The following is a 12,457-nucleotide window of genomic DNA, read 5'->3' as shown; positions in this document are numbered from 1 at the left end:
CAAATCATTTCCTTATTTTTCTCGTGTCATCTATAAACTAGTTTTAATATGTATTTTTTAAAACAAGTATAAATTATATATAAATAACTACAAAGATTAATTTTTTTACTCGACTAGAACTATAATGAAAAACAAAAATCACCATTAAAATATTGTAATTATGCTATTTAAACATAGATTTCAAATTTCTGTTGTTAAAGAAATTTAACATCTATGCAGTTAGAATATCAGTGGTCGTTTAATCGTGATATTAAATAATTTAAAAAATATATAATTTTTTATTTTATAATTTAAAATGCCAAATTTAAATTTAAACCATGTAATCTTAATCGAACATTTTATAATATCTTAATATTGTGAATATAAAAATCTTTGACTATAAAAAAATTCAAATCTTAAAAATATATTATTTTTCTCCCTAAATATAATATGGTCTTGAGATTTTTCTTTATTTCTTTTTATAAAAACTCTTTCAATTTTTAAACTCCATTGATTACTTCTTTATTAATATGCCCTTAATAATGTTATATTTGTTTTTTGCAATATATACAAATACTACAATAAAAACATAAATTAATTTTTTTTAAAGTAAAATAATTTAAATTACCATTAAATTTAGTATTATAATCATTTTTTTTCAATTCTCATAATTTAGTCAACAGATTCTTATATATAGAGACAAAAATTCATTTAATTGATTTAATATTTTTATTTATCAAGTAAAAATAAATTTATTAAATATATATTTTGAACATTTAATAATATAAAAAATATCATTAATTGTATCTTATATTTTCTAATTGTATCTTATATTTTTTTTAAAGAAAAAAAAATAGAGATAAAATTTGAATGTTTTAAAACAGAGAAAACAGAGAGGGACGGAGCAGTATTTTAGAAGATGATTAATAAATATATAAGTTTTGTTAAAATGAAAAGCACCAATGAATGGAAACGGTGTAGAAATGTAAGGAGTGTATAGCTGGCAATCTATGGGAATATCAAGCCATGCGCATGTCAACAAAAACAATAAATAAAAGTGGGTCCCATCTCATCACATTATTTTTCATGGTATTCACTTGCATTCCCACCCTACCCCGGTCTTATTCGTTCCACGTTAACAACAACTTATTGCATGCTGCTTAATGCTTCTCATCCATTAATTAACCAGTTTTTCAAATTTAGAATTCAAAATGAGACAACTTTCAATTTCAGCTTTTCAAGGATGCTATTGTTTCAAGCTTCAAGGTCAAATTCATTACGGATTTATTATCTCATTTAATTTTTTTTGGGAAAAGGACCTAATGCCAGTGAAGAAGTAGTGGTAATTAAATTTTTGTGGGGTGCAGTTAAGAGTTAAGACTCTTGCCAGTGGTAACTTCTATGAATTGCTCTCGTGCCAAAAAATAAAATACCCCTTAGATCACACTTTTTAAATAAAATAAAAAATACTTTTGATTTCATTTTTTTTAAAATGAAAAAAAAAATTCAATTGCATTCTCTAAAATTTCCTTCATGAAAACTTTTCTATATATGAGGCAAATCAATTTAAAATAAAATCTAAATTAATAAAAGAATATTATAAAAATAATAATATTAAATGTGATAAAATTAGTTAATTATTATTTATATTTATGACTATAAAAATATACTTTTTTTATTACACAAATCAAGAACTTGAGGGAGTACATTATTTCTCCTATATTCTATAATAGATTAATAGTAGTATAATTTGTCACATGCAACACAAAAAATATTTGAAAAATACAGTAACTTTTATTTTTGATGTACTTTAATTGTTTTTTTCTTGTATCCTTTGATTTAACATTATGTTCCTTACTTGTAAGTAATTACTTCCATTTTATACTTTACATTTATGGTAAAAAAGAATATACACTAATAACCAATAAATTAAGGTTTATCATCTTGTCTAATTCATGTGAAGTTTTCAAATGCAACGTAGGGAAGAAGTATTATATTATAGGGTTTGTCTCATATCACCTTCACCTTCACTTCCCCTCACGAGAGGTTTGCTTCTAATTCTGAATAAACGTTTTAATTGAGCTATACGAATATACGCATATAGGCATTGCTTCAAAATGCTTTTTCCGTCTATATTTCAAACTTGTCTCTATGTATAGCTATAATTGGTCATCGTCTATATCTTTTCGTCACTTCACATTTGTCTCTATATATATACGTGATGAAATGAAAGATAAGAAAATATATTACTATTTAAACAATAATAATAGTATTTAGCATTAAGTATGCATGCTTATCATTAATGTTTTTTTCTTTTGACAAAGCATACAAAATGTGGATTCGGTTACCTGCATTGATATTTTTCACGCATTCTCTTATTTAAAATATTGATAGTTATTCAATCAACATCAAATAGAATAAATTTAAAAGAAGATATTAAAAAATATCTTTGAAATATTTATCTATAATTTTAATATAGAAAAATATATTAAAAATTATAGAATATATATTTTAAAATTATGAAAGTGATATTTTCAACTTAAAAGTTATTTTATTATTTCTATTTTAATTTCCTTAACAAATAACTCGATATTTATTAATATGATCTAAAATTAAATTTAATATTTTAAATTATAAAATTACATTAAAATTTACAGTTTTTTAAATTGTTTGATCTTGATCTAACATATAATTGATATTCTGATTGTTTGTGTGAACGTGGAATCCGATTTCTACAAGATGCATCCTCCTACATGCATAAACAATGCTGCTTATTTAAGATATCTCTCTGGCATACAATATCTTCATTTATCACGGCATTAATTCGGGTCTTAATTAATTTACACGTAATGCTATGATTCCTTCTGCTTGGGATGGAATTAAGTGCCGGCTTAATTTTCAGGAGGAACAAGTAAGTAATACACTTAACATGAAGAAGTAGTTCAACACTTCTAATAATAGTAACTCATCTAGAGATGAGAATAGACTATGTCGAGTTAAGATTTATTAAGTTTGAGTCTGATCTGTTAAAAAATTCAAGGTTAAGTTTGATATATGGTATCTCATAAACTTACTTTTAGGTATGTCTTGATAGAAGTTTGATATGATATATTAATCTATTTAAAAATTTATTTTATTTTATAATTTTTGAATAAGTAATCAAACATATCTATAAATAGATTAACAAGTTAAAATGTCAATGAAATTAGGTTTTTTTTTTTTATATTTAACATCATTATGTTGTCTGTAGTCTAACATTTTTAACTAGACTTTTTTAGAACCTTATCTATTTAAAAAAAAAAAAAATTAGTCTGGTCTGACTTAACGTAGATTAGACTATAGATCCCTGTTAGTCGTCCTGACTTATTCTCATCCCTAACTATATAGTTGGATAGGTGTAAAAATATTGTCACTACAAATTTGTTTACTTTATTTAAAGGAAAAACTAACATGTGCCATAAATAATATAATTGTGTAAATTTTATTTTAATATTTATTTTTTCATGTTCTTTAAAAATAATATTATATTTTTTAATACAAATTTTCTATTTTAAGTACCCTTAACACACACCTTAAAAACACATGTTAACATGATCTTTATTTAAATATTTTTGTTTTTTTTTTAAAAAAAAAAATTTTTTTTTTTAAAGGGGAAAAAGTAAAAGTTTTCAAAAAAAAAAAAAAAAAAAAGTAAATATAACTAAAAATTTGGACTTAACTTAAAAAAGTATTTGAGCTTAACGTTTCACATATTTAAATGACTATAATTAGAAATTTTACAATTACCGTTGATCAATCCGATAAGTACTATTTTTGCTCTCAACTCATATGCATGCATGCATGGACAAGATATCTCTAAAAAAAAGTTCAAATTGAGATGGAACTTTGGGACATAATTATTTTCCATATCAAATTAATAAATTTAATTAATATATAAATATATGATTTTTTAGATTATTTTAAAAATATTTATATATTTATGTAACTTTTATAACATCACTTCACACTGATCAATAGATTTATAAATTATTTTATGATATTTTCATTATTTTAAATAGATTTAATTTCAAAATATTTTTTAAATTAAATTAATATATAATATAATCATTATAGAAAGTTAGAGTAGCTTAAATAAAATAAGTTAAAATGGAGTAAATTAAGATATAAACGAAAAAATAGTCTACTAAGTTGAAAACTTAAAGCCATTTGTTTTGTGGAAGAAAACCTAAATCAATCCTTTTGCGGTTCCACCGTGTTGGTCGGCCCCATCACCTTCGTCTCCTCGTTCAAGCCTCGTCTCCCCGTCTCACTCTTCTCTCCCTGCATACTACTAAGACAAAAACATGTTAGGATTTATTTTGATTTTTTATCCTAACAGGTTAATATTTAATATTTTTTCACAACACGATAAATATAAAATATAGAAAAAGTTGACTTCCATTTTATATTTAATTTATGTGAAAAAAATGATAATTCACTTTAAAACTTATGAAGTGATATATTTTTAATGACATGACATTAAATATATTGACTCGATAAAATACAATTGAGTTTATATTTATCTATCTTATCTAATATTAAATAATATACTTTAGCAATAATATAAATAACAAAAATATTAACATGAATAAAAATAAATTACAATAAAAATGAATGTGTTGTAAGTTATACATTTTTGTAATTTATTTTAATTTTTATAAATATTTTTGTTATTTTATAAATGTACTATTTTAATGTTAAACGAGGTAAATATAAAATCACATCTATTTTACTATGCTAACATATTTAATATATGTAACTCAAAAATATATCACATCATTAATTTTGTGATAAAAAATCTAGATTGCAACTAAATGTAACAAATATAAAAATTGAAGGATCAAAATATTAATTTTTTTTTTTTAAAATAGACTATTTTCTTGAGCATAATGAAATAAAATAATTAAAAACATGACTGAATCTAAATTTAAAGGACCAAAATATATCTTAAAAAAGACAAATAATTAAAATGAGTATTAGATAAAACATAAAGTCCAAAATAATATTTTAGCTTAAAATTTACAAATAATTGTGGTTATAGTAGAAAAGTTGTGGATAGTCATTAGAGTTATAATTAAAAATGTTTTTTTTTTCTGTCATTAAAATTATAATTAAAAAATTTATAATTTTGGGTTTTAATATTATTATAAACCTATAATTATGTTTTTAGTTTGATATTTGTATTTGTTATGTATAATATATTAAAAAATAATAATAAAATACTTAAGTACTATGTGTTTATCTTGGTCCAATATATGGTTAGATCACATTTCTCTTTGTCATGGAGGCTCACTCCCCATCGTGGTCTGGTCCCCTAGAGTAGTCCACCTTTATCCACAGGATCTCACAAGCAATGGTTATGTATTCTCCTTCCCCAGATGGCCATCGTGATAACTCCCACAAGACCAAAAACGGACAATATTTTGAAAATGTGTTGATGTAGACTTAAGGTCATATCAAAATTATTGCATTTAAACATATGATGAAGTTGGTCAAGCCTGATATCACATATAATTAATTTGTGCTTGCAAAGGTTATATAAATGATATATAACTAAGGACTATGAATCTTGTTGAGAGGCTTCAGTTATGAGTGTGGTAATACCCTCTTAAATTTTAATGAAACTATGTTTTGTTGTGGTAGTATGTAGAAGGGGAAACCGAATCACTAAAATATTATTTCCTGTCAGAAAAATGGCTTGGATGATGCAAGCTTTCAAAAATGTCATACAACATTTTTAATCACGTCATCACTATTTTGATCATAACTCAAACTATGATGTCTATTGTAACAAAAAAACTACGACCTTAACCCCCAATTCTCACTAGATATTGACCTTAATTTGAAATTTGATTCAGATGTAATTAAGTAATATTTGAAAATTTTAATTGAATCTCACAATTGAGTAGTAACATTTCTATTAATAATTTTGGTAAATAAAAAACCTTTATGTGGCTATCTAATACAGTATGATTGTCTAAATTTTAAAATTCCAGCCTGTAAAAAAAAATAAAAGTAAAATAAGTGGTACATATATCGAATAATATAGATAAAAAAATGGCGAAGTAGAAGTAGAAAGGTAGATTGAGTGAGTAGAGTCTCAAGTCTCAACTAAACCGACAGTTGAATATGAGTTGTGGCGGTGAGGGTGAGAGTCAAAGAGTGCCATTTTCACTTCACATGTTGCTATTTGTATGGTTGTTGTTTGCATTTTGTTGTTTGGGTTTAGCTGATGTAAGTGTGAGTGGATGCAATAAGGCTGCAGTTATATTCGTGTTCGGCGATTCAAACTCGGATACGGGTGGACTCACTTCTGGACTCGGTTTCCCTATTAATATTCCTAATGGTCGCACTTTCTTTCACAGATCCACTGGTCGTTTGTCTGATGGACGCCTCGTTATTGACCTTCTCTGTATGTCCCTTTCTTCCCTTTTTTATTCATATCAAAACTAACATTTCTTCTGCTTCACCATTCTGGCTTTCAATTTCATCAATCTCACACGACGTCGTTTTTATCTTCACTCTATAATAATGTGGATCCGAACGACATCGTTACCACTCTTTTTCTTTTGCATCGTAGTCTACAGTAGGTGGGCCCCGTGTTTTGGATTTCTTTACTCTTGTCAATACAAATGGCCCATAACTAGTCACATTTTTCTTTTCTTTTCAATTTCTTAACTTTAAATTATGGATAGCAATATTTACAAAAAAAACAAAGTAGATGATACGAATCATTACTAATGAGATGTCAAGTGTCAACTACACTCTCTAATCATTAGATTAAGGAAAATGACAAAATCAAAAATAAACTACTCCTATGACTCAGTCTAAGTTTAGTAGTTTTAGTGATGATCATCATGGAAGCGCTTCAACTTATCATCAAAATCAACAACTCTATTTTTGGGTCTTTTCTACTCAATTTCAAATTTTAAATTACATTACAACTATATACTTCATTTGTTTCAAAATGGTTGTATATATATATTAAGAAATACATTGATTAGAAGAAATAGATTAGTCATTTTATTAAATTATCTTAATAAATCATTGATTGATTTTCTATTATCATAAATATAAAGTACAATTATTGTTTTGAAAATAGTATACATAATTATAATTGAATAGTAGTATTGAAAAGAATAAAAATTAAAGTTGTATTGAAAATGAAAAATAACATTCAATTTGAAAAGGAAAAAAAAAATTGTGCGAAATTAACATTCATTTTGAAACGGAGGGAGTGATACTCGTGTTCAAGAGTTTATGAAGAAATAGTAAAATTTATGGAAAGTATTTTAACTTATTGAAAATATTTTTTCACTGAATGATAGATTCACTAAAAAATGACAGCTATAACTAGTTAAAAGTGAGTGATAGGAAATTGGGGTGCAAGTTTCATATCCATTATTAGTAGTTACCTTGAATCTGAAAATATTTTTCTTCCAACCTTTGGCAGGCCAAAGTTTGAATACAAATTTTTTGACTCCATACTTAGACGCCTTGTCTGGATCCACATTCACAAATGGAGCAAACTTTGCAGTGGTGGGATCCTCTACCCTCCCAAAATATGTTCCTTTCTCTTTAAATATACAGGTCATGCAGTTCCAGCATTTCAAAGCTCGGAGCCTTGAACTTGTTACCGCAGGTAGATTTATTCACTTAGAGAAAATATTGTAGAACATAAATTGTCTGAACCATAGTCATATAATTCACAATTCTCTTTGATATGTGGTACGGGTACATGGTCGGCGGTTCACTATCTATCAAATATTGGGTACCTTAGTCGGTACGTTGGATTCATTATCCATATGCTACTAATAAAATTTTTTAATCCAATTATTAGTAATAAATCAAATGCTATATTTAAAGAGATTGTACATCTTTGTAGTCTTTCAATATTATCATAACAATAAGCTTTAGTGATTAAATTTATAAGTGTTTTTTGTGTTTTGATGAGCCAATTCATTTAAAAATCAATACGCTTAATTTGTTTTTAATTGTATTTTGTTATTTATGGGTCAATCCGCCAACAAATCAACCCACCAACCTATTGAGAGGTGGGATGAGGTGTGAGTTTCAATCCACTTACATAAGTTGGTTCCCCTAAGAAAAAATGGGACTGGTTGACCTGTTTTGACTATCGTTGTAATAGGTAAAAAAACTCGCCTATCACAAAATTGTCTTTCCTGATTGAAGGATCTGTTAATTATAGGTATTGAATAGGGATACTATGTTCAGTTTTTTAACACAACCATTAATTATAGAGCCACACTTTTTGGAATGTAGTTTGTGAGAACTCAATTTGCTTTTGGTTATGATGTTGTTAATCATACATACGAGGTTGTTAACCATACCTCTGTCAAGAATCCATCTTCTTTAAGTGCTTTTGAGTTGGTACCCACAAATTTTACATTCAACAAGTATAATCTCAGTATAGGTTTGATCTGTCATATTTATCTCTGGGATATCTATGTACTCATTCTGACTTTGAAGAGTGTAAGCTAGGTATGTAGTGGTGGGACTTAGATACCTTATTTGGTTCTGATCACTGTATCAACAACAATGTTTTTGAGGAAAACAAGGCCAATGGTCTAAACAGAATTAAAGCATTGAAGGATTTTCATTTTGAAATCGATAACACATTGAGTTCTGACCCAATTCATGAAATAAAATTAGTGCATTTGGTAGATGTGTTGGAACTGGATAGAATATTATATACGAGTTATGTTATGTGTTTGGTGCATATGAAAAGTAGAAGAGAATAAAGACAGGTAAAAAAATAGTACTTTTGGTTTTCACTGGAAAAAATGCTACCAAAGAGAACAGAGCAAGCTTTCCCATTTCATTCTATCTGTGTGCCTAAAATTATCTAAATATGATGAATCACATTATTGCTACCAATTTCAAGTGAATGATATGCTAGTAAACTCTAAAAGTGAAAAGTTATTTAAAACTAATTAATGAATTTGAATCCAAGAATGAACTGAAACTGAATGCACTGCAAACTTATAGGTACAAAAAATATGATCAACGACGAAGGCTTTCGGGATGCACTCTACTTGATTGATATTGGACAAAATGACCTTGCTGATTCATTTTCTAAAAACCTGTCGTATCCACAAGTCATCAAGAAGATCCCGACAGTTATCACTGAAATTGAAAACGCTATTAAGGTCAGTCTAGTGTTCTTTCAAGCTTCTGAGTTAACTTGCTCATCACCTATGAATCCGACGAATTTTAATTTATTTTCCTTTAAATTACCTAGGTGTCCATTTTTAAAATGCTTGCTTTGAAATTCTTTATCTGAATTCGATAGATTATAGATTAGAGAGAGATAAGAAATGTGTAGCTAAGTACTGAATTTTCCTTCCAAAATCAAAATCAGGATAAAGAAGTACCAAGGTTTCTTCAGTACATCAAAACTGGTTTGACACTTCATCTTATAATTATATACACACTTTAACTCATTATTGTGGCTCCGTATGCCACCTGATTGCATTTATTTACCTTTCATTGTTAATTACATTCAGTTTGCTCATTTCCAAATTGAGTTTATCCAATAAGATTCTTGGTATGCATGAAACGATCTCATGCACAAATGAGAAGTTTATTGTATGTTCGTTTTGTTTAGGATGCTGCAAACATGAATTTTCATTTATTATGCAGGCTACTTCGTGGATAAATGATATTGCACTTTCTTCAGCTTAGAACAACAATGTGTTCTATTATTATATATGTTCATATCTATTCACTCAAAATGCCTCGCTCAGTTCAGATCACCAACATATACATTTTTGTTCACAAAATGTTTATTGTATTATTGTTTCTCCAAAGGTTTATTTGTCCTTCTGGGAATTTGATGCTTGGTTTATATATCTGTATACAGAGTTTGTACAATGAAGGTGGCAGGAAATTTTGGCTTCACAATACTGGGCCCTTTGGTTGTCTTCCTAAATTGATTGCACTGTCACAGAAGAAGGATCTGGATTCATTAGGATGCCTTTCTAGTTACAATTCTGCTGCAAGATTATTTAATGAAGCGCTGAATCATTTGAGCCAGAAACTAAGAATTCAATTGAAGGATGCTACCTTAGTCTATGTTGATATTTATGCCATTAAGTATGATCTCATCACAAATGCCACCAAATATGGTAATCCAAGCAATCACTTTCGCCTCGTTAAGTATTGATTATTATTGCACTCGTGGTTATGATGCTATTCTTAATCAAGTTTTCCTGACTCCGATTCTGTAAATCATAACAAAATAATTGGTACATTTAGATACCTATATTGAGTTTGCTGGAAAATAGTCCAACAGCATGTTTGTTTTAGTTCTACATTCCTATAGAAACAAACACATAAAAATGCTGTTGAATACACTTTTTATGAACTAAATGAAAATTTTCTCGCTTTTACTGGAATCCTGTTTCAGACTTTTCAAAGCCTAAAATAAACTGGCTACAAGTTATTGCATTTTCCCTTGATAAACATTGCCACTGTTAACTTTTTTTATACGCAAATATTAGTTGTTAGTATGTTATGTTAGTTGTCTGACCGTTGTTATTATTATTATCATAATTGTAATGTAGTGTTTCAATGCATTATCAATTAGGTTTCTCAAATCCATTGATGGTATGCTGCGGCTACGGAGGACCTCCTTATAATTTTGATGTAAGAGTTACATGCGGTCAACCTGGTTATCAAGTTTGCGACGAAGGATCTCAGTATGTGAGTTGGGATGGAATCCATTTTACCGAGGCTGCAAATACATGGATAGCTTCTAAGATACTTTCCACGGCTTATTCCACACCACGGATACCTTTTAGTTTCTTTTGCCGCCACTGACGATGGTGATTAAATTATGCACCTTACAAGGGTGCAAAAAAAACAGTGAATCTACTGTTAGTTCATTGGTTGTTGTTGTCTTGCCATCTCTCTACCTCTCCATGAACAGGCTGTCACTTTGTCATGCTCATGCTGAAGTTGTAAGAAATCAGGGGTATGGAATTAAAGCCTGGCCCATTTGTCAGATAGTGTCTTTGTTATTTGCCAAAGGGGCGGTGTTTGATGTTGTATTATGTAAACAATGGATGACAAAAATGATGCATGTTTCACTATGCCACTATTATGAAAGCAATAATTTACTGATCAAGGTTTAATAAAATCAAGTAGCAAAACAGATTTCACATTTTTTTATTACTTTATAGCACAGATTTTCTTACAGTATCATAAAAATTGTTAATCATGTAATGACTAAATTTTTCTTGAGTATTGCTGCATGAATTCCATAGAAAAAAATGGCAAGCGGGGCATAGCCTTAAATTACTTTCTTCCTCATCTCACTTACAGAATGCAAAAGGTATTCTCAGGTTTATAATGGCTTAATCCTCCACAGATTGTAGGGGTGACGACCCTTAATTTTTTTTAGAAGACCAACCTGCAAACTTTCTAAATTTCACTGTCATATCGTTCTACAAGAGTTTTCATTTGATCCTCGTCACCTTCAGTAAATATATAATATTTCTAATTTGTCACTGACTATTTCTTCTGGATCTATTATTGGACCACATTTTTGCTTGTCCATATTAGATGAAACCATGCTTCACAATCAGTGGTTAATGGGGTATGTGGCATGTGCACATAAATATCATCCAATTATAACACCTCTAAAGATGAAATGAGAATATTTTATAGGTAATAACAACATAAACATGTTCAATTCTATATATTTTGTAGGTTTTCAATAATTTATTAAAATAACACTTGCAAATATATGCAGTCAAACACTACAAATTAATTAATAGGATTTGAATTTTCTCAACTAACATGACAATGCCACAATATTAAAGAAAAAGAACTGAAAATTAGCTTATGATCTGCTCCGGTCTTGGTCTTCAATTTCTCTAACTATTAGTTCAAACCAGTTGAACTATCTAACCTCGATAAGCTTATGAGTTTTATACAAATAACTGTCATTAATATTTATTACAGTTACTTTTGTAATTTTTTCCTCATGACATGATAAAAAATTAACATAAGACAGTTGAAATCCAGATTAACAAGCTATGACCACAACATAATAAGAAGCTTGATGGCTCTTTTTACAATGTAGACCAACAAAATGACCAATCAATCATGAAGTAGCAATAAAAATTGAAACTAACAACAGAGGATTACTAAGACAATTAAATATAAGGTCAGAAAATTTGTCATGGTCATAGCCAAATCCATCATATTACAAAGAAAGATTTAAGTCCAAACGAAGATCACTTGCTTTCTCTTTCTCTTCCTCTTGATTTTGTTCAGCTGTTGCATCTTCTGTAGTAATTGCAACTTGTTCTTCCACAGATTCTTTCTCTATCATCACAACCTCTTTTCCTTTCTCTGAAGGAGGACCTGCAGCATCATGATTATGATGAGTAACTGAAACATTACTCTTTCC

The 12,457-nt window shown here is 28.2% G+C and overlaps 1 protein-coding gene across 1 annotated transcript; it reads left to right on the top strand.

Annotated features, from left to right (window-relative positions):
- Window positions 1-6,065: 6,065 nt before the first annotated feature.
- Window positions 6,066-11,179, top strand: LOC101503927 (GDSL esterase/lipase At1g09390). The gene is made up of 5 exons (XM_004494466.4): window positions 6,066-6,430; window positions 7,472-7,660; window positions 9,028-9,188; window positions 9,902-10,166; window positions 10,628-11,179. Exons 1-5 carry the CDS (start codon window positions 6,148-6,150, stop codon window positions 10,858-10,860), a joined length of 1,131 nt encoding a protein of 376 aa, XP_004494523.1. The 5' UTR covers window positions 6,066-6,147; the 3' UTR covers window positions 10,861-11,179.
- The last annotated feature ends 1,278 nt before the right edge of the window (window positions 11,180-12,457 follow it).

The sequence above is a fragment of the Cicer arietinum genome, chromosome 3 (genome assembly GCF_000331145.2).
Source record: "Cicer arietinum cultivar CDC Frontier isolate Library 1 chromosome 3, Cicar.CDCFrontier_v2.0, whole genome shotgun sequence".
Lineage (NCBI taxonomy): Eukaryota > Viridiplantae > Streptophyta > Magnoliopsida > Fabales > Fabaceae > Cicer > Cicer arietinum.
Note: the sequence above shows the minus strand (reverse complement) of the source record. Positions and strands in the feature narration are given on the sequence as shown.